This window comes from Myxocyprinus asiaticus, chromosome 25, assembly GCF_019703515.2.
Source record: "Myxocyprinus asiaticus isolate MX2 ecotype Aquarium Trade chromosome 25, UBuf_Myxa_2, whole genome shotgun sequence".
Taxonomy (NCBI): Eukaryota; Metazoa; Chordata; class Actinopteri; order Cypriniformes; family Catostomidae; genus Myxocyprinus; species Myxocyprinus asiaticus.
In genome coordinates this window covers 38,034,871-38,058,630 of record NC_059368.1, presented here as the reverse complement: position 1 = coordinate 38,058,630, position 23,760 = coordinate 38,034,871, and the positions used below count along the sequence as shown (strand labels likewise).

General features: G+C 37.3%; 2 protein-coding genes across 9 annotated transcripts in view; both read right to left on the bottom strand.

Annotated features, from left to right (window-relative positions):
• LOC127415770 (centrosomal protein of 170 kDa protein B-like) overlaps window positions 1-9,615 on the bottom strand; it is a 47,907-nt gene extending 38,292 nt beyond the window's left edge. For all 3 annotated transcript variants that reach the window (XM_051654665.1, XM_051654666.1, XM_051654667.1), the window contains exons 1-2: window positions 9,436-9,615; window positions 6,086-6,220 (exon numbers count right to left, since the gene is read on the bottom strand). In XM_051654665.1, the coding sequence (XP_051510625.1) occupies window positions 6,086-6,190 (105 nt within the window). In that variant the 5' untranslated portion in view covers window positions 6,191-6,220; window positions 9,436-9,615. The remainder of the gene's footprint in view (window positions 1-6,085; window positions 6,221-9,435) is intronic.
• Window positions 9,616-11,712: 2,097 nt separating this feature from the next.
• The window catches only part of LOC127415836 (RAC-alpha serine/threonine-protein kinase-like), a 53,797-nt gene continuing 41,749 nt past the window's right edge, over window positions 11,713-23,760 (bottom strand). For 5 of the 6 annotated variants that reach the window (XM_051654819.1, XM_051654822.1, XM_051654820.1 and 2 more), the window contains exons 4-14: window positions 23,041-23,152; window positions 22,732-22,858; window positions 22,283-22,414; window positions 20,049-20,114; window positions 19,834-19,902; window positions 19,510-19,635; window positions 18,850-18,978; window positions 18,487-18,701; window positions 15,608-15,695; window positions 15,417-15,519; window positions 11,713-13,649 (exon numbers count right to left, since the gene is read on the bottom strand). In XM_051654819.1, the coding sequence (XP_051510779.1) occupies window positions 13,570-13,649; window positions 15,417-15,519; window positions 15,608-15,695; window positions 18,487-18,701; window positions 18,850-18,978; window positions 19,510-19,635; window positions 19,834-19,902; window positions 20,049-20,114; window positions 22,283-22,414; window positions 22,732-22,858; window positions 23,041-23,152 (1,247 nt within the window). In that variant the 3' untranslated portion in view covers window positions 11,713-13,569. The other variant, XM_051654825.1, reaches the window with a different exon arrangement.

Sequence of the window (23,760 nt, the reverse complement as noted above, 5' to 3'; positions counted from 1 at the left end):
GCTACTAAATATTCCACAGTCAACTGTCAGTGGTATTATAACAAAGTGGAAGTGATTGGGAATGACAGCAACTCAGCCACGAAGTGGTAGGCCACGTAAAATGACAGAGCGGGGTCAGCGGATGCTGAGGCGCATAGTGCGCAGAGGTCGCCAACTTTCTGCAGAGTCAATCGCTACAGACCTCCAAAGTTCATGTGACCTTCAGATTAGCTCAAGAACAGTGCGTAGAGAGCTTCATGGAATGGGTTTCCATGGCCGAGCAGCTGCATCCAAGCCATACATCACCAAGTGCAATGCAAAGCGTCGGATGCAGTGGTGTAAAGCATGCTGCCACTGGACTCTAGAGCAGTGGAGACGCGTTCTCTGGAGTGACGAATCACGCTTCTCCATCTGGCAATCTGATGGACGAGTCTGGGTTTGGCGGTTGCCAGGAGAACGGTACTTGTCTGACTCTATTGTGCCAACTGTGAAGTTTGGTGGAGGGGGGATTATGGTGTAGGGTTGTTTTTCAGGAGCTGGGCTTGGCCCCTTAGTTCCAGTGAAAGGAACTCTGAATGCTTCAGCATACCAAGAGATTTTGGACAATTCCATTCTCCCAACTTTGTGGGAACAGTTTGGGGATGGCCCCTTCCTGTTCCAACATGACTGCGCACCAGTGCACAAAGCAAGGTCCATAAAGACATGGATGAGCGAGTTTGGTGTGGAAGAACTTGACTGGCCTGCACAGAGTCCTGACCTCAACCCGATAGAGCACCTTTGGGATGAATTAGAGCGAAGACTGCGAGCCAGGCCTTCTCGTCCAACATCAGTGTCTGACCTCACAAATGCGCTTCTGGATGAATGGTCAAAAATTCCCATAAACACACTCCTAAACCTTGTGGAAAGCCTTCCCAGAAGAGTTGAAGCTGTTATAGCTGCAAAGGCTGGGCCGACGTCATATTAAACCCTATGGATTAAGAATGGGATGTCACTTAAATTCATATGCGTCTAAAGGCAGATGAGCGAATACTTTTGGCAATATAGTGTATCTAAGTCCCTCATTTCATCTGTTGTTGATTGTTCAGTTGGAAACATCTTAGTCTCAGATCATGCCCTCGTGAGTTTAGAGGTGTTGCCACATACGGAGAAAAAGAAATCATATAGTTGGCGCTTTAATGTATCCCTTTTGCAAAATCCTGAATTCCAACAAATGTTAAAGTCTGAAATCAATGTGTATATGAAGACCAACTTGTCCTCAGTGTCCTCTGTAGGAGGCTGCGTGGCTGGGGAGGCACTTAAGGCGGTTCTTAGGGGCCGGATCATACAGTATGCTTCATTCATCAAAAAATCCAAAGCACGAGAACTCATGGAGTTGAAAGGGAATATTAAAAATGCAGAGGCAGAGCTGACACGCCGAATGTCGTCTGATGGCTTGATTCTGAGATAACTTTGGAGGAATTTGACGAGGTAATTAAGACCTTACCTACAGGCAAAACTCTGGGGCCAGATGGTTTTGCTGCTGAATTTTTTAGATATTACGCTACAGAACTGGCTACACTTTTGTTAGAAGTTTATACGGAAATATTAAAGAATGGAAAGCTTCTGCCAACCATGACACAAGCCCGGATCAGTCTGATTCTTAAAAAGGACAAGATCCAAGTGAGTGTAAGAGTTACCGTCCAGTTTTCCTGATCCAGTTAGATGTAAAAATATTGTCAAAAATTTTGGCTAACTAATTAAGTAAAGTTATGACATCTTTTATAAATATAGATCAGGTGGGGTTTATTCGGGGCTGTAGCTCTTCTGATAACATTAGGCATTTCATTAATATCATATGGTCAGTGGTGAATGATCAGACTCCGGTCACTGCCATCTCACTTGACGCAGAAAAGCCATTTGATATGGTAGAATGTGATTATCTTTTTAAGATTATGGAAATATACGGGTTCGGGAATACTTTTATTTGGATGGATTAAGTTACTTTATAGACACTCAGTAGCAGTGTTACAAACAAATGGATTAATTTCAGATTATTTTACTCTGGACAGGGGCACCCGGCAGGGTTGTCCTCTTTCTCCATTATTATTCTGTCTTTCCCTGGAATCATTAGCAGCCACAATAAGAGAGGAAGATGATTTTCCAGGGGTGGTGGCGGGAGGTATGGCGCATAAACTTTTGCTTTACGCAGATTATATTTTATTATCATCTCTGACCCTACAAGATCTGTGCCTTGCCTTGGCATACAGAGTCAATTGGTCTAAATCTGAAGCTTTGGCTCTGACAGAGTACTGCCCAATAACGGCTTTTCAGCGGGGCACCTTCCAGTGGCCCAAGCAGGGCATTAAGTATTTGGGCATTTTATTCCCAGCAAATTTTTGTGATTTAGTTAGAGTTAATTTTGACCCCTTAATAAAAAGGTTTTCGAGCGATGTGGACAGGTGGGCTTCATTACATTTATCTATGATTGGGAAAGTTAATGTTATTAAAATGAATTGTATTCCAAAATTCAACTACCTGCTACAATCTCTCCCTGTAGATATCCCCCTCTCTTATTTCAAGCAATTTGATAGCATAGCGAAGTACTTAATTTGGAATGGTAAGTGTCCCAGATTACATTTCAATAAGTTACAAAGGCCGATTGACAAAGGTGGGCTAGGTCTACCCAAGATGTTGTTTTATTATTATGCATTCGGTCTCAGACATTTGGCTCATTGGACACTTCCACCTGAGAGAGCCCCTCCCTGGTTTTGTTTTGAACAGGAAGTTCTTGCCCCTATTTCGCCACTGCAAAGCCTTTCTATCAAACTAATTGGAGAAGTTACACCCCGTTATTTCGCATTTGCACTCGGTATGTTAAAAATGTCCAGAGTGTTTTATTCTGACATTTATTTAAATGTTGCCTTGAGCATACAGCAGAATCCAAAATTATGTATTAATAAGTTCCCTTTCTGCTGGTCAGAGTGGATTGTGAGGGGGGTTACTACACTTGGTGTTCTATATGAGAGTGGAGTGTTGAGATCTTTTGAAAATATGGTTCAACATTTTAGGATTCCCAGATCTCAGTTCTTTAGGTATTTACAGCTGTGCCACCTGCTCTGTACTATTTTGGGGGGTAGTATACACCCTCCTAAAGCGGCAGATCCTCTGGAAGGGGTGATTACTGCTTTTGGAAAAGGCCATAATGCATCAGTGTATTACTCCCTGCTAATTCAGAGTCTGCAGGACGCAGCTTCAACTTCGCTCAAGAGATTATGGGAGAAAGATCTAAACTTGGTATTTGAGGAGGGATTGTGGGTTAGGATTCTAAAAAACATTAAGTCTACATCTAGAGATGCAAGGGTGCACCTTATGCAATTTAAGATTTTACATAGATTCTATTGGACCCCCTCTAGATTGTATAAGCTGAGTCTTAAAGACACACCCACCTGCTGGCGATGCCAATCAGAAGATGGGGGCACAGTCCATGTTTTTTGGTGGTGTGTTAAGATACAAGAATTCTGGTTGAGGGTCCAGAGATTTATGGGTGACATATTTGGAACTCAAATCTCACTTTGCCCCAGACTTTAGGTGATGGGGCAGGCATTGATGTAGGAGATAAGTACATGAAGAATTGGATCCTGGCCAGTGTTATGATAGGCAGACAGGTTATCCTTAGAGGATGGAAGATGGCTGGAGCGCCCTCGTTTCGTGAGTGGTACCCGGAGATGGGCAGGGTGGCAGCATTTGAAGAGTTGTCATATAGAAGGCTAGGCAACATAGATTTGTTCATCAAGAAATGGGGCAGCTATTTAGCTTTTTTAGAAGGCTCTCGGGGAGGGGCAGTGGAGGGAGACGTGTTTTTTAAATGTGTGTGTTTTAGCCTTTTTGTTCTTGAATGTATACTTATATATATATATATACAGGTGCATCTCAATAAATTAGAATGTCGTGGAAAAGTTCATTTATTTCAGTAATTCAACTCAAATTGTGAAACTTGTGTATTAAATAAATTCAATGCACACAGACTGAAGTAGTTTAAGTCTTTGGTTCTTTTAATTGTGATGATTTTGGCTCACATTTAACAAAAACCCACCAATTCACTATCTCAAAAAATTAGAATATGGTGACATGCCAATCAGCTAATCAACTCAAAACACCTGCAAAGGTTTCCTGAGCCTTCAAAATGGTCTCTCAGTTTGGTTCACTAGGCTACACAATCATGGGGAAGACTGCTGTTCTGACAGTTGTCCAGAAGACAATCATTGACACCCTTCACAAGGAGGGTAAGCCACAAACATTCATTGCCAAAGAAGCTGGCTGTTCACAGAGTGCTGTATCCAAGCATGTTAACAGAAAGTTGAGTGGAAGGAAAAAGTGTGGAAGAAAAAGATGCACAACCAACCGAGAGAACCGAAGCCTTATGAGGATTGTAAAGCAAAATCGATTCAAGAATTTGGGTGAACTTCACAAGGAATGGACTGAGGCTGGGGTCAAGGCATCAAGAGCCACCACACACAGACGTGTCAAGGAATTTGGCTACAGTTGTTGTATTCCTCTTGTTAAGCCACTCCTGAACCACAGACAACGTCAGAGGCGTCTTACCTGGGCTAAGGAGAAGAAGAACTGGACTGTTGCCCAGTGGTCCAAAGTCCTCTTTTCAGATGAGAGCAAGTTTTGTATTTCATTTGGAAACCAAGGTCCTAGAGTCTGGAGGAAGGGTGGAGAAGCTCATAGCCCAAGTTGCTTGAAGTCCAGTGTTAAGTTTCCACAGTCTGTGATGATTTGGGGTGCAATGTCATCTGCTGGTGTTGGTCCATTGTGTTTTTTGAAAACCAAAGTCACTGCACCCATTTACCAAGAAATTTTGGAGCACTTCATGCTTCCTTCTGCTGACCAGCTTTTTAAAGATGCTGATTTCATTTTCCAGCAGGATTTGGCACCTGCCCACACTGCCAAAAGCACCAAAAGTTGGTTAAATGACCATGGTGTTGGTGTGCTTGACTGGCCAGCAAACTCACCAGACCTGAACCCCATAGAGAATCTATGGGGTATTGTCAAGAGGAAAATGAGAAACAAGAGACCAAAAAGTGCAGATGAGCTGAAGGCCACTATCAAAGAAACCTGGGCTTCCATACCACCTCAGCAGTGCCACAAACTGATCACCTCCATGCCACGTCGAATTGAGGCAGTAATTAAAGCAAAAGGAGCCCCTACCAAGTATTGAGTACATATACAGTAAATGAACATACTTTCCAGAAGGCCAACAATTCACTTTTTATTGGTCTTATGATGTATTATAATTTTTTGAGATAGTGAATTGGTGGGTTTTTGTTAAATGTGAGCCAAAATCATCACAATTAAAAGAACCTAAGACTTAAACTACTTCAGTCTGTGTGCATTGAATTTATTTAATACACGAGTTTCACAATTTGAGTTGAATTACTGAAATAAATGAACTTTTCCACGACATTCTAATTTATTGAGATGCACCTGTATATATATATCGAAATATTTTCTACTGTTTTATTGTCTGTTTGTGTGTCTTTGTCAATTGGCATTTGACCACTGGGGTATCAGTTTGTGTTGGGTGGGGTGGGGTGGGGTGGGGGTTAATGTTCGAGGGGAAGGGTTGTAAATTATGTAAAGTGATTCCAAATATTCTGTTATTTTTATTTTTTATATATGTTATATGAAATCAATAAAATTGTTAATAAAAAAATAAATAAAAAAAAGATTTTGGCAACCCTAGCCATGAACAGCTGGGAAAAAACAATGCTAAATGCGAATAATCTATACAACCATAATAAAGCATAGTTAAAGGGACAGTGCACACAAAAATGAAAATTCTCTCATCATTTACTCATCCACATGCCATCTCAGATGTGTATGACTTTGTATGGATTCAAATCCATGTGTACGGATTTAACCTCTGGAGTCATATAGATTATTTTTATGCTGCCTTTAATTGCTTTTTGGACCTTCAAAGTTCTGGCCACCATTCACATGCATTCTATGGATCTACAGAGCTGAAATATTCATCTAAAAATATTTTTCTGTGTTCTGCAGAAGAAAGAGCTACTTAAAAATGTGTTGCGACATTTCAGGAAAGGGAAACTGAAAATCCTACCTGCAACATGAGCTCACAGTCCTCTCGTCCAACAAAGATCATCTCCCGTGGCAGACGGTGACGAGTACCAGTGCTGCTGACCAGGAACCATGACGTCACACTCATTTTTGTTTAGCTGAGAAAACCCTTTGCATCCTTTGATATAGAGAGACAACATATTTTATGAGAAACTGTATAATATGTATATATCAATATACCAATATATATATATATATAACTTTATAAACAACAGTTAGTTATGGTCCTTGAATCTCATTGAACAAGAGACATTCCATGAGTACTGATGTCTCAGATCATCAGCACTCGGATGCTTCACTGTTTGTATCACTCCGCTTGTGTTCGTGCTGTTCTAAACTAAAGTGTGTGCAGATGTGTAAAAAGCTAGGTGTCTCTTTACATTTATTTTTGTGACATCGCAGATTTTATCCAGCAGATGGCAGCAAAAGTCAATTTTTGTGTGTAAATGAGTCAGCTGAGGTGACGTGCATCGCCAGTCAGTCAATATTTTCATTCATCAGCACTCCATGATTTCTCAGATTACTACTACACTACTAAAGCTGGGGAAAACAGCTTTAAACTAACAACTTCAGCATTAAGACTCATCACAGCTGAGAGACACAACAGACTGATTAATTACACAAACTCAAGCCACTTACCTCTTACCGGAGTTTCCACATTGGAGAGGACATACTGTTTAAAATGGCGGAGGAGATTGCGTTTTCTATAGTGAAAGACTCTTGCGCACCGGTTACTGCGAAATGGGGAGGAATACCCCCGTTTGGACAGCTATTTTTCCGCAGAGAAAATAGGATGCATTTGACATTATCTTTAGAAAGCTGACTAACACACTACAGCATCTCTGCTTGGGAGTGGCAAAAGACGCAGATGATCACACACGGTCAATCTCTCTCTCTCCTCTCTCTCTCTCTCTAATTTTCACACACACACACACACACACACACACATACACACACACTCACACCATCCTTGTTTCTGCAGTAACGTGTCAGAAACAGCCCAAGCCGTGATACTAGTTCTAAAGTGACGTTTTTGAGAAGCTTGGATGCATCATTTGATTTGAACCAGCAATGGCAGATTTTGATCCGTCGCGCAAGAAATTAGTTCATTGAACTGTTGTATATAAGCAATATCACACTCGCAATCATGCTATATGGCCCTAAATCAGCACTGCTGTGATTCGGCCGCAGGCTGAGTGCCGTAGGTAATCACAGCAGTGCTGATGTAGGGCCATATTGCACTCTTGCGCGTGTGATAATGCTTAAATATATAAGTCCAAGTTAATACCTGGATATAAACACAGCCAAGTAGAGAGTGCTGGGCAGATTACTTCTAAAATGTTATCTGTTACAGATTACATATTACACAACTAAAATTGTAATCAGTAACATGATCTGTTAGATGATACTTTTTAAATTAATCTAATCTGATTACTTTTGTGTGTATTAATACGAGTTTAAACTGTGAATAGCTGATGATTATCTGTAGCTATCCCTCTTGATCTCTGTCAGTTCTGTGTTCATTTCTGTTCATGTGCTCAATAGTTGAATTTATCCTTTCATATTATCGGTAATAAGAAATCTTCCAATTTACCGATTTCTAGAAAGCTGTGATGAGTGATTGAGCAGTTAAGCAATCTGCAGTAATGTCAATCAATTAAGCCATTTTGGTTAAACTTCATTAAGACTCTGTGAGTATAACGTCATCATTTAATACTCACATGTGTGCAGGACTGTATGTTCCTTAGCACAAAACATTAACGAAAATACAAAGCAATTATCCTTTCATCCTAAAGGGATAGTTCACCAAAAAAATGAAACTCACCCTCACGTCGCTCCAAACCTGTATGACTTTCTTTCAATGGGGTCCAATGATGTTTTGGACCCTACTGACTTTCATTGAATGGACAAAAACAGTTAAAACTTTCCTAAATATATCTTCATTTGTGTTCCGCAGAAGAAAGAAAGTCATACAGGTTTGGAGCGACAAGAGGGTGAGTAAATGATGACAGAATTTTCATTTATGGGGGAACTTTCCCTTTAAGCTCAGTTTGTGCAGATGTTCTCCACGAAATGGATGCTTAAACCAATGCATCTTTGCAGACAGTGTTAAACCCGTTATTGGATATGACAGCTGTCTGGACATGTTACGTTGGAACAATATTTTTCAGAGGACACTAAGGATTTTTCTTTAAAGGGCAGCGGTTTCATATTAATATTTGAGTGGGATCCTAATTAGTTTTCTAAAATACGCAGATATAAAACCTGCAGAATGAATGATTTTTAAGGATATGCCTACTAAAATGAAACCAACAGAGACCAAAAGAGACATAAAAAAAAAAAAAAAAAACATTTCTAGACAGATGAGTAATGCATTTGGGAGAACATGACTTGAAAATATCAGAGGATGACTGCTGAAGATCTGATGCAGCCAGGCCTTTATGTGCAGTATCATTTAATTTTTCATCTTAAAGATTATTTTGTGTGAAGAGACTTATGTTATATTGACATATACTGTATATGCAAATATGTTGTAAACCATAGCAAAGAGAAATGGTATATCCATAGGCCTACTATAGGTGAAGTGACCAAGACCGGTTCTATGGTCCTCATATCCTGCTAAAGCTTTTTTTCTTCTTCTTCTTCTTCTTCTTCTTCAGAAATAAATCATATTATGAAAATGAAAGAAAGACGTATATTGTGTGCACGATTGGTGTAAAAAAGCATGAGGAAAATACAGCATATTGAATATTTGCTTAAATGCATCTGTTCGTGTCAATAAGAATATACTATTCACGTCACGTTAGACAGAATATATTCACTATGTTTCACTGTGCTAGTGGATACAATGATTATGCATGCAGGTAAGGTGTATTTCAGTCACATTTCTAATAAAATATGGCACATTTTCAGTCAGTCAGGCCCATATTAATCGACTCAATTTTAAGCTGAAATGATCTGAGGATGAAGCTCGCTCATCTGCTGTCGCACAAACACAGAGAGACAGACATGTTTTGCTGTCTCTCTGCCCTTCCCATTTACATCAGACATGAATGTGACATCAGCCTACATGACAGACCAAATGAACTTATATAGAGAACTGTTCACATATTGATTGAGGTGGCTGAATTAAGACATCTCTCCGATCTCAATGAATCACATGATTCGTCACCGTTATTATTTGACTGCATGTTCCTCCACTTCTTGCTGCTTAATACTGTATATGAAATGTGGCTATGACAAATACTTTATCCCATTTATAATCTGCAACAGGATCAATCTAGTGGGACTCTGGCCTTATATCTACAGCCCCATTATCATCCTCCCACCTACCTACAGTACTCCAGATGCGCTGATCTCTGCCAGAGAAACAAATGATGTCATCATCAATGTCTTCTTCTGCTTCCCCTCGCTCCCGAAAATGCTGTTATTCTGCGATATCCAGTTAAAGGTGTTTGATCGTCATCAGTGTCGTGGTTTCATGTAGACTACACCCTCTCCTGTCAGACAGAGATCATGCTGTCATGGCATCTGCGTCCAGCGCCGCCACCAGTGCATGTGTACAGCAGGTTACTGCAACACCACTCAACCAGCAGCATCACAGCAAACGGGCTCTTTTCATTGGATCCAAAAGATAGCCTCTCCCATTTATTTATTTATTTATTTATTTATTTATTTATTTATTTATTATTGACTGGATCCAAAAGATCGCCTCTCCCATTTATTTATTTATTTATTTATTTATTTATTATTGACTGGATCCAAAAGATCGCCTCTCCCATTTATTTAATTATTTATTTATTATTGACTGGATCCAAAAGATCGCCTCTCCCATTTATTTATTTATTTATTTATCTGTTTATTATTGACTGGATCCAAAAGATCGCCTCTCCCATTTATTTATTTATTTATTTATTATTGACTGGATCCAAAAGATCGCCTCTCCCATTTATTTATTTATTTATTTATTTATTTATTATTGACTGGATCCAAAAGATCGCCTCTCCCATTTATTTATTTACTTATTTATCTCTCTATTAATTTATTTATCATTGATTGGATCCAAAAGATCGCCTCTCCCATTTATTTATTTATTTATTTATCTATTTATTTATCATTGATTGGCTCCAAAAGATCGCCTCTCCTATTTATTTATTTATTTATCTATTTCTTTATCATTGATTGGATCCAAAAGATCGCCTCTCCCATTTATTTATTTATTTATCATTGACTGGATCCAAAAGATAGCCTCTCCCATTTATTTATTTGTTTGTTTGTTTGTTTGTTTGTTTATCATTGGTTGGATCCAAAAGATAGCCTCTCCCATTTATTTATTTATTTATCTATCATTGGTTGGATCCAAAAGATAGCCTCTCCCATTTATTTATTTATTTATTTATTATTGACTGGATCCAAAAGATCGCCTCTCCCATTTATTTGTTTAGTTCATTATTTATCATTGATTGGAATCAAAAGATCACCTCTCCCATTTATTTATTTATTTATTTTTCATTGGATCCAAAAGATAGCCTCTCCCATATATTTATTTATTTATTGCATTTGACAAGAGGTATTGTTACATAGTAACATAGATTTGAAAAAATAATTAGGCCTAAATTCCAAACATACATGGCTTATAATTTTATTTATTACAGTGATAGTCATCTTCACTATGAATTGCTTCATTTATGAAAAGTGTTTATTTATTTATTATTTGTTTATTTATTAATTTGCAATGGAGGACATGGTATGTATGTTAAAATATGGAAATACTTTAAAAATATAAAGGTAACACTTTATAATAACTTTCATTAATAATATCAACAAACATTACACAATATAATGCTTAAGAGATTGTATGTAAATTTAAATTAGAATATGTATATTTTTTACATTGAAAAATATTTAGACTCATATACATTCTTATATATGCATATTCATGTTTAAATAAACTTTGTTATTCATAAACTTTAAATCTCAAATTGTTCCGATGCATCGTCATGACAAAAAAATAAAAAATAAAAAAATAAAAAAAACATTTGTACATAAGGTTCCACTTTTCATGATGGGTGGGTAAATAATGACAAAATGTTCAATATTAAAAACATGGAGGGAGTCTTGCAGCAGATTTTGAGTATGTTTGCTAAAAATGCATGTTAAACATTTCCATTCACAGTGAGTGCATTATTCATTTAATTAACTGTCAAAATTAAAATGTAAATATCTGCTTTGGTTGAAAGTGAGAATATATATATATATTTTTTTTTTTTTTTTTTTTTTTGGAGTGATAGAAACAGCTTCCTTTAAAACTCTGACACAAAACAGCAGTAATGTTTGTTATTTCAGTGAATACAATTCCTTAAATTCTTCTGCAAAGACTTTCATTACACTTTGTGCACATAAAATGACAATGAAAATAGATGCAAACCACTAAAACAATGAAAACATTTATTGATTCATTTTGTAGTTTAATAATTCATTTTTATTTTTAAATATTTATAATTTTTTAATGATTTTATTATGAATTTAAATAATTATTTAACAATTTCCTTTTGAGTAATTTGGCCCTCCATACTATTCTTCTAAAGGTAAGAGGCAAACATACAGGAGATGGTTTAATCAAAAAAAAATTTATTTCTTAATTTGCAAAACATGGTCAATTAATTAAGTCCCTCAGTCCACCCTCCACTAGGAAGAAAAATAAGAAAATAACTTAAACTGTGAATGTTTCTCTCAAAAACCAGCCATGGTCATTGAGTATGGGGTGTATCAATACAAAATGTTTCACTTAAACTTGAAATAGAAAAAAACTATACAAAATATAAAAGCAAAGTAGAAAAAAAGAAAAGAAAAAAGAGAGAGAAAGAGCAACTTACATTCAATATTATTTTTGGGTCATCATTCATTATTCAAACATGGACCAAATCAATTTTTGTGTAAATTTTGTCAAATGTTTTATGTTAGGGGCAAAATTTTGATCTTTCATATCACCTCATCACCTTATATTATGATGCAACTTCACAATTATTGCAAATATGCAAATTAGAACGGCCTCTCATGTAACATGATTCCATTTTTGTATAACCAGAATTTGCAGCTTATTCCATTGACAAGTCTTCTTTTCTCTATAAAATGTGAAGCACACTAAAATAAACCACATTGTTTTGATAGAATAGGCTACAGTACCCTTTCCTTTATCAAAGGACTTGAAATGTTAGTGAAGACTTCCTTGAAATGTCCATTTTTGCATGAATTCATTTAAATATTGGGTACTATTAAGCATGTGAACCAAAAACCTGCCAATTTTCAAACAATGTAAGGAGCGTGCTAATCATTAAACATGTATGTCTGATCCATTTTTACTATGTTTATGCAATTCTCTGCTGTAACAACAAATTCACATGAATACAAAAATTTATTTACTGTCATTTTCTTTCGGCTCATGACATTTAGGAGTCATGAATTAAACCCTTATGAAAGAACATTCGCAGCTTGCATCTACTTTACAGTAGATATACAGTATTTTGTATAAATTGCAAGGACATAATAATTTCCTGCAAATTAATCATTGCAACATGTGAATATTCTCAACTAATCCTAAAAATCTTGAGGTTACATTCTGTAATCTGTGGTCCTGAAATGCTCTTAGATTTAGGGTGAGAATCAAAATATTTCCATTCAAACTTCAGATCATGGCTGCAATGTTCATGCAAGTAGTGCAGTCCTAAATAGCACAAAGGCATGATACAATCCAGCACGACTGTAGTTCTACAAGGAACAAAAAGTTATTTTTGTGTGAGAAAAAAAGTGATTGGGTAATGTGGAAAATGCATTAATAATAAAACTAGTAAATCATAATTTCTTTGGTATTCAGGTAATAATGTCCTTACAGAACATAAACCATGATACACTACAATATCCCTTAAGAACCACATGGTTTTTTTTTAAAAACAAACCAGTTTTACAGAAGTTTTGGAAACAAGGCGCACTTGTGAACTGTGGGTTGTGGTTGAGATATGAGTGAACATAGCCAATGCTTCTGACACACTGTTCACTCCAACTCCATCTAAATTGCAAGGTCTGGTTGTAATTTAATTTGCATTTACACAGTAGTGTATTTTAGGGGTAGCCTGCATCTCCAGGGATCACAGGAAATACTCGTACCAAATTATTGTGTTAGAAATGTCTTCATTATTCATAATGCACAGTATGCATATCGAGCAACTGTACCGACTGGACATAGTAAAGAGAACCACTCCTGCTTTAAACAGAAACTGCCAATATGCCGTGCTTACTTCATAAATAGACCAAATAATGACTACTGGTGAAATCTTCCCAGTGTGAATTAAGTCTGGTATACTATTGAAGAAGAAGCGACGGCATTGGCTACGTTATCAGCAGTGCCTCGGGGGAAAGGGGTGTATTTGTGCATTTGAAATTGTGGATGTGTGTGTTTTCAGGGCTTTTTTATGCTGTGCCACTGGCAGAGTACGAGAACTGAGGGAAGTGGGGTCTTCTATCACTGTCAAAGGACTCCATTGTTTCATCTGAAAAAGAGAGAGAGATAATAAGTCATTTTCTGTATCATTAAAATATCAGCGATTCTCAAACTGTGGTACATGTACCACCAGTTTACCAGTGTGTAAAGCAGTGGCGGCCCGTGCATTTTAAGTCTAGGCCTTCAGTGCGATTCATCCCATTACGAAAACATTGTTTCACAATGATTAGGGCACCTTATGGACATCATACATTACGTCGCAGCCAACTAATAATACCAGTTGACATTTTTAAAACACGTCCACGCACGAAAGCCAAAACTTGAAATGACACTGAATGCTCAAGCAAGCCTAATTTGAACTGCAGCATGATTGTTTTGTGAAATGAACGTCTCCCGAACAGACATTCAAAAATCATAATTTTTCATATGAATCTACCAAGGAGTTCTATAATACCTGGAAAAAGCTCTCTAATAATAGTTGCGATTTAAATGTTGCTTGCAATAATAAAAAATTCTTCAGGGTACACGATTACATTTCAAAACTTGAACCGACACTGAATCCTCAAGCAGCCTAATTTACATTTAGAAAACTCCTGATGTTTGCTAGAATGCAAAAAGCTCTTACCAATTTACTTGAAGTGAAAATCAGACCCCCCTTTCCTGTTTAATAAATGTAATAATCACACAGTCATGCAGAACATCTCTGGTTTTTAAAGGAAAAGATCAGCTTGATCTCATGCTCTTCACTTTCGAATAGAGCTCAAGAGTGACTGCCCACTTTTTCAACCGTCTGGGTTCTGATATGTACAAATATATAAGTAGTTTAAGGGTGAATGGAGACAAACTTGATTACGTCATTCACAGTGCGTCATTGGAGCACGCTGCCGCTCCGAGCCACATTTCGCTCAAGTAAACCCAACAAAATTTAACATGTCAAAATAACTCAAATAATACTATTTTAGTGATGTGCTAGCTACTGTAGGACAGTTAATGTCAGTGTGTTAAACACCTGCTGGTGGGAAGCACTACTGAGTGTAACTTGGTCACTATGCTATGATTAGAACAGCAACTACTCGATGGATAATGCAATATACTGTATATAATATTCAAAATGTTTTGGTCATTATCCTACACTCACACTCCAGTCTTCACAATGATGGTAACTCCCAAAACATAATCAACATTACAACATAACAAAACATTAAACACTAACAAGTCTCCCCCTTATATTCACTCACACAAAGACACATAAAATAAAATTACATTTTAACATTTACTCTCCCTGTCGAGTCTCATGCAAAGCATGCTGGGAACTAGAAATTCTCTGCCCGGTTTCAGTTAACCAAAGCCAAAATATTCATGTTGTCCCAACGCACATGGACTAAGTAAAGCTGACAAGAAACTTATTTTAGTTGAATCAACTAAGTTAATTTAATTCCTTTGGTTACATGTTTTTTATTTTAATTTTTTTTATTTTTTTTAGTAATATGAACATGGGAGGATTGAGTAAAATGTTGAATAATATCGAAATAAAACAAAGATTATTTTTTAAAGGCATTTTTTCTATAGTCTAAATGCTATCACATACTACACATTGTACGTATATACTGTATATGATATAATGTATTTGATTGATGTGAATTATTTTTATTATGCATTAGCGGAAGATGGGGGAAGATGCCCCCTGGGGTAAGATGACCAATGGATTTAATTCTGGCTCAGCATCCTGTAACTTGAACAGCATCACCACTAGGTGGTGCCTTCTACATTAAGCAATGAAATTGTAGCTTTAACATGAAGTGAGACGGGGCAGCACCTTGGCCTGGGGGCGTGATGGTAATGGTCTGGCCTGTAAACTCCACATCAAAATAGCGAGTGTCTGTTTCTGAGGTTACCTGGGGCTTAAAGGGTGGAACAAGCTGTGGAAAAACAGAAAGACAATATTTTTTCAGTAGCCTCCAGTTATGAAAAGCATTTTGTCAATGGCTACATGCTGTTATTATTCACCTTCTTCTCATAAACATCTTGCCACTCAATGCCTGCAAAGAACTTATGCTGCATGATTTCTTTTGCGTCGTCTGGTCCTCCGCCTAACCTGCAGCCAGTCAACACAAAAACAGAGTCTTTCACTTTCATCTCTGCTCTAGCTTGTACTTCTCAGAGCAATTTTGGAACTTTGTATAGCAGCACTTATCATATTACTGCCTCTTCAGGATAAATGATGTTGTTACTCATGTTGCTTATGTAGTTGTATTTCTAATTTGTAAATCATCTAAGATAGGGTTTATTTGGACCGCCAAACATGATGACACCCTTCCTAAAATATAAAGACAGCTATATTTTTTTCACATATAAAGACCCATTTATACTGTGACACATAGTAGACATGATATTATAAAAAACAAATATTTACTTTGCATTAAGTTTACAGCATTTTCTTTTATAAAAAAAAACCCCACTCTAAGAGAAATGCTAGATGTATAACTCAAAGAAAAACATTTTAAATAAAATTTTGATTTATTTGATTTATTTGTATAGTGCTTTTCACACTAAATATTGTTTAACATGATTATTATTAATCTAATTATTTATGACCAGTGTTTAGAAAGCAGAATGAAAGGGGCCTGGGTAGCTCAGTGGCAAAATATGCTGGCTACCACCCCTGGAGTTCGCTAGTTCGAATCCCAGGGTGTGCTGAGTGACTCCAGCCAGGTCTCCTAAGCAACCAAATTGGCCCGGTTGCTAGGGAGGGTAGAGTCACATGGGGTAACCTCCTCGTGGTCGCTATAATGTGGTTTGTTCTCGGTGGGGCGCATGGTGAATTGAGCGTGGTTGCCGTGGTGGATGGCGTGAAGCCTCCACATGCGTTATGTCTCCGTGGCAACGCACTCAACAAGCCATGTGATAAGATGCGTGGGTTGACTGTCTCAGACACGGAGGCAACTGAGATTTGTCCTCCGCCAACTGGACTGAGGCGAATCACTATGCGACCACAAGGACTTAGAGCGCATTGGGAATTGGGCATTCCAAATTGGGAGAAAAAGGGGAAAAATCCCAAAAAATAAAAAAATAAATAAAAAAGAAAGCAGAATGAAACAGAAAATGTCAATATCAATCCCAGTTTTGAGAATAATATGATTACAAGTAATTAGTTACAGTAATCCAATTACTTTTAGTCAAAAAGTAGTGCAACAAGTTTGAAAATCCTTGTAAACAGATTACAGTTACACAGTTAATTAAGTTAAAGGAATGTTCCGGGTTCAATGCAAGTTAAGCTCAATCGACAGCATTATTTATTACCACAAAAATACATTTCGACTCGTCCCTGCTTTTCTCTAAAAAAAAGCAAAAATCTGAGTTCCGGTGAGGCACTTACAATAGAAGTGAATGGGGGCCAATCCGTAAATGTTTCAGATACTCTCTTTTTCAAAAGTTTAGCCACAAGACATAAACAATATGTGTGTAAACATGATTTTAATGTGATAAAATCACTTACTAACCTTTTCTGTGGAAAGTTACAGCCAATTTTACAACTTTGTTGCCATGATGATGTAATGTCAACAAACACTAAAACGACTGTAAAAATGACAATTTAATCAAATTTACACCTAAAATAATACATGAGTTTTAACAGAAGAATTAATGTAAGTGCTTTATTAAAATTATAAACTTCCTACCTTTAAACCTTTCAAAAATTGGCCACATTGTAAGTGCCTCACTGTATCCTCCATTTTAGTTTTTTTTAAAGAAAGTGGTAAACATCATTACGCCACAAATGCTGTCGATTGAGCTTATCTTGCTTTGAACCCGAAATATTCCTTTTATTACTTTTAAGTACATTACTTTGGGTTACAAATATTTCTAAAATAATATGATTTATGTAGAATACATTTCTGTGAGAGCTGAAGGGAGTGTGCCCCCTATCAAGTTATTGTAAGAGAGAAACGCGTGGGGTGAGTGCATGAATTGTGTGCGATAAAGAGGAACTATAGACATTTTAAATTCGTTGAGCATGAAAACAAAAATATTTCTGTGAAAAAAATACTTCATGGGGTCATGACATGCCTTTTTTTTAAATTATTTTAATGTTCCTTGAGGTTCACTTATAATAGTAATACCTTTTTTTTCCACCTTATTCTCTCCCTCTGTGAGAAATGCTCTGTTTTGGTGCTGCCTCTCCTTTAAGATTTGACAGTAAACACCCACAGTTCTGATTGGCTCTCTGCTCTTGACTGACCTGCTCTCTAGGCATCTCACTGCTTGCCGCTACTGGGCGGGGCTACGGAAGTGTTATGGTAAAGTGGGTGTTGATGTGTTGTTCTGGAGGTGGTCAGATGCAAATGTCTACCACAGTGTGACATCACAATGTGGAGGAAATAGAGAACAAGTTATTTTTGCAGCTTGGTTTCAACAAATGCTCTTTTTGCAGTGAGGAAGTTTTGAGTTCTGAAACATACAATATGTTTTTAGGGTACAATGACCGCTTTTATATAAAAAAATCAAACAAAATGTAATTCCTCATGTCATGACCCCTTTGAAGTAAAGTAATTTGTATTGTGATTACTTTTTCAATGAAGTAGAGTAATCTGATTACAATTTTAGAGAAGTAATTATTTACTTTTTTGAGTAACTTGCCCAACACTGGTCAATTCAGTAAATGTTTACTTTTTATTATTCATTTTTACACTTTTTTTCTCTGAAAGTTTACAAAGACTCGCCTGCACCCCCTTGCTGCCCTCTGGGAGACGCCAAGGGCCAGTCAAGGGCCAATTCCTTGACTAATAAATTCCTTTACTAAATTCATCCCCCATTGATGAATTCTCCAAAAGTACAAGGGGACGACGGAATACTACGGACTTTTTAGTACATTCATTAAGGTCTCTCACCGTTGCTTGGGGTCTTTCTGAAGCAGGCCTGAAAGCAGCGATTTGGCCTCGGGTCCAAGAGTGCGAGGGAAACGGATCTCCTCCATTAAGATCAGCTCAAAGAGCTTCTCATGATCCTGGTTATAGAACGGGAGCCGGCCACACATCATCTCGTACATGACCACGCCCAGCCCCCACCAGTCCACCGCGCGACCGTAATCATTGTCCTCAAGAACCTGAGAAAGTCCAGGAGTCATGGACATCATGTACTTTGAACTTTAAAATTGAAATAATGCTTGCACATATTTATGTTTTTATTTTTCATAAAAAAAAATATTTGTATTAATATTTACAATCTGTCATTTTCATCAAATGCTTTATTACCTCTGGAGCGAGATACTCTGGTGTACCACAGAACGTCTTCATCGTAGCGCCCTCTGTAATACCCTCCTTACACAGGCCAAAATCTGTGATCTTTATGTGGCCATCTTTATCCAGCATTAGGTTCTCCAACTACCAGAGAATAATTATATTCCTTATTTGATGTGATATGCTATATCTGTTTGATAGTTCATCTAAGTTCTTCAAGTTCTGTTATCATTTACTCACTTGTGTCGTTCCAAATCATTTTTATTTTATTTTTTTAGCAGAATTTCTAAGCTGCTCTTTCCAAACAATGAAATGATTGGTGTCCATGGCTGTCAAGCAATATTTTCTGTGAATAACAACTTGAATTTCTGAATTTTTTGGAGCTTGACAGCCCCTGGTCCCCATTTACTTTCATTGTAAGGAAGAGTGTACTGTAGCTCGGACATTCTGCTAAACTTCTGTTGTATTGCACGGAAGAAAAAAGTCATACAGGTTTCGAATGACATAAGGGTGAGTAAATTATGCCAGAATTTTCATTTTTTAGTGAACTAACCCTTTAATAAAACATTTTCTAATTCAACATTCCTTCTAACAAGCAATTGCTGGAATTTCAAATTATGATACACTATTCATCCTGTATAAAAATCATTCCATTGCTCTTTCTAATCATCTCACCTTCAGGTCTCTGTAAACAACGTTTTTCTCAGAATGAAGGTAGTCCAGAGCCGAGACGATCTCTGCCCCATAAAACTGTGCTCTCTCTTCCAAAAATACTCGCTCTCGCGATAAATGAAAGAAAAGCTGTGATATAAAAATATATATATTTTTTTTATTTCAAATATCAAAACCCATATAGAACTTTGAGAGTTCTGTAATAAAATGGCTTATAAACTGTACTGTAACATTGTGTGAATAAAAGATCTGATTGTGAGCAAATTAAACATAAACCTTTGTCTTTACAAACAATCAATGCTAAATTTCACCTTTATAATAGCTCACCTCTCCTCCATTTGCATACTCCATAACAAAACATAAGCGGTCATGAGTCTGGAAAGAATACTTAAGACCCTGCGGGAGAAAGGTGACAAATTGTTTTTCCTTTTATTACACTATACATTACACTTAATGTGCCATTTATTAGTGTATATGTCATACTACTAATATTAATATATTGTTAAACCTAAAATGTACCGATTGTGATACAATCAGCTTACGGTTAAGAAGGGATGTTTGGAGTTCTGGAGGACCCTGTTTTCGGTAAGTGTATGTGCTACCTCATCCTACAAATAAATAAGTAAATAAAAGACTTGTTAGGGCTTGTTAGGCATGTATAATTAAAGCTGAAGTGTGTAATTTCTGCGCCACTTCTGTCACCAAATGGAACGGCAAAAATGACCCCCTCTTGCAATTGGTTAGACAAACAGATAGTCCTGCCCCAAACTCATTGGCTGACCAACTGTTGCTGTGTTTATAACTTTTAGTAGGGCGGATGATTTAACCTGTTAATTTAGTGTGATTAATTATATGAAAAATAATGTGTTAAAAAATTAACGCAATTAATCATGGCCCCGACCTTCGTAAATTCTGTAATAAGGAATGGTCCTACTATCGGACCAGTTGAAACTTGATGTACCACCTTGATGTGGCTGTAGGGGGCAGTTAGCGCGTGGTGCCAGCTGTACAGGCAACACACCTTGTCAAAACAATGAGAGCAACAGGCAGCACAGCTTTCTGAAGACGCGTGCATGGCAAGCCGAATTGGCTTTTAATGCTCCCAGCGTTATTCAATGTAATTGCATTTATACTAGTAATATTTCAATTAGACAGCTCTACAATATACTTTCTACTAATAAGAATCCCAATTACAAAGCTCTTTATTTGATTTTCTTTCCTAGTAAAAATTCCAGTTACAAAGCTCTCTATTTGCCGTTTTACTAGTTAGAATGCAGTTGCAGAGCTCTACAATTGAATTACAGAGCTCTGCAATTGCAATTTTACTAGCAAAAACTCCAATTAAAGAGATCTAAAATGTATTTCTTTTTTTACTAGTAAAAATTCAGTTGTAGAGCTCTGAAATTAAAAATAAATGGGAGTCAGTGAAAGCATATGACAAGTAAAAATTTAATTCATTCAAATTCTTACTAGTAAAAATTCAGTTAGAGTGCTCTCTAATTGAAATTCTTACTAGAAAAATTCTATTATAGAGCTCTGAAATTGGATTTCTTACTAGTTAGAATTTCAATAAGAGAGCACGTTGTCTTTGCAATTATGACGAGTAATGCTGGGACTATTAAATTATAATTTGGCCTTAAAATACGTATGCTTTTGTGCTCAAAGACAGCTGGACTGAGCACAACAGAATGCAGGGATCTCGAGACACGTTTTTCAATGTTTCAAACTACATTCAACTTGACAGCATTCTAAAAACACAGCGCTTATGACTAGAGATGATGAAAGTAGTGAAACAAGATACAACCAAAGTGAGACGCTCCAAAAGTGTCTCAGACGCATGAGACGGAAATAGGCCAGTAATGGGTTTATGTTTAATGATCTGTAAATAAATCTATTTATAAAACTATATAAAAAAAATTGCTTTGTAGAATTGCTTAACTTGTCTGCTGCCACAATATATATAATGTATTTGAATGATCTGAATTATAATCTATGATATTTATAATTATTTTAGTTATTATATACTAAATTATCTTTATTTGGGGGCCTTTTGCAGTACAAATTGGTATATGCAATTGATTCATTCATTTGATTAATCAGCACATCTTGTCATTAATTCTATAAAAAAAAATTTTTAAAAATCACTAGGGTTTTTAGGGAAATCTGCCTACAAATGGCTAACCTGAAGTTGTATCTAAATTTTAAGCTGGGATAGAAAAAGAAAGTATTTTAATATGAACAAAATCACACATTTCAGCTTTAAAGAAATAGTTCACCTAAAAATGATAATTCTCTCATCGTTTACTCACTCTTATGTCGTCTCAAACTCATACGACCTTCTTTCTTCTTCGGAACACAAATAAAGACATTTTGATGGAGATATGATGTGAATACATATACAATGCAAATCAATGGGGACCAACACTTCCAAGCTCTAATCAGGACATAAAGGCAGCAAAAAGGTAATCCATATGACTTAAGTGGTTCAAATCATGTCTTCTGAAACGATACGATCGGTTGACTACATGGGCAGAGCTGGAAAGTGTTGGACCCCACTTCTGGGGTCCACAGAATACATGTATTCTGGGGTGTTGTGTTCCACAGAATAAAGAATGTCATAAGACTTCGAAACGGCATAAGGGTGAGTAAATGATGAAAGAATTACATTTTCTTGGTAAACTAATTTTCCCAGATCACTCTGTAAACAACACACAAAGCGATGTTTAAAAAACATTTATATTAAAAAAAGTAGAGAGAGAAAAAGGACAGGACTTACTTTTGCTACTATCACCTCTTTCTTGAGGATTTTCATGGCATAGTACCTGCCTGTGGCTTTCTCCTTCACCAATATGACCTTCCCAAAAGTGCCTTTCCCCAAGAGTTTGAGGTATTCAAAGTCATGCATTGTCTACACAACATAAAAAAATTAGTAAAATAGCTTTTTGCTGTTTTGATAGATAAAAAGATGGGAAATTCAATGTGTCTGGTGTATGTGCACTACATGCTAGCCATTTATATGTCCACAATGAAGGAAACATACAAACATACAAAATATTTGCCATGGCAATCAACCTATAATAATTCAGCACTGGAGAGACTAACTCCTATCTCTCCTATCAAATAACATTGGGATGAGGAAACAGGAGGTATAGCTAAAATCTAACTTCTCTGCATAGTGATATGGGCCTCACATGTTATAATGCTGAGTGTGTACTGCAGTCTTACCACTTTGAGACGAGGTTTGGACAGGTACATCTCCATGTCCATGGGGTCAGGCGAAGAGTCCATTCTCTCTGCCTCCTGCTTCTGTAGCCTATCTGCCACGACCTGGATGGCCTTTGTCCATTCCTCCCTGCAGAAAACATAAAAATCATGTAGTAACTGATTAAGTCAAAAGCTTTTTTAAAAGTAAATCACATATAGAAATTAATAGCTACTGTGTCAGTTTGTCTAATCAAATGGAAATCAACATTTCTGCAATTCCATAAGGTGATGAATTGGTGTAATGTTTGTACCTAAATACAACAAACCAACCTTTCCTCTGGGGTCTCGACATGAAAGGTGCGTTCAATAACAGTAGTCCACTGCAAGCACCGAATAATAAACGTGTTTGCCTTAGGCCTCTCTGTCTTCATCAGCTGACATTCTGAGAGCATTAAAGAGAGTGAGAAAAAGCTGATGTGTGGTGTTGTTATTTTGGGGTTGTGTATATGTGGATGGGAAGTTAAGGGAAGGGGTAGAATAAGGCCCGTTTTAGGTTCACCTGACTCAGGGGGCGTTCACATAGGATGCGTTCTTGTTTTCAAAAACAACTGGGCAGAGCACACCAGAATGGAACAGAACGCAGAGGTCTCAAGGTGCATTTAATTATCTGGGGGGGGGAATGCCCAATTCCCAATGCGCTCTAGGTCCTTGTGGTGGTGTAGTGACTCGCCTCAAGCCAGGTGGCGGAGGACGAATCTCAGTTGCCTCCACGTCTGAGAGCGTCAATCCGTGCATCTTATCACGTGGCTTGTTGAGCGCGTTACCGCAGAGACGTGGTGCGTGTGGAGGCTTAACGCTATTCTCTGCGGCATCCACGCACAACTCACCACGCACCCCACCAAGACCGAGAACCACATTATAGCAACCACGAGGAGGTTAACCCAACGTGACTCTACCCACCCTAGCAACCGGGCCAACTGATTATTAGGAAGCCTGACTGGAGTCACTCAGCACACCCTGGATTCGAACTCATGACTCCAGGTGTGGTAG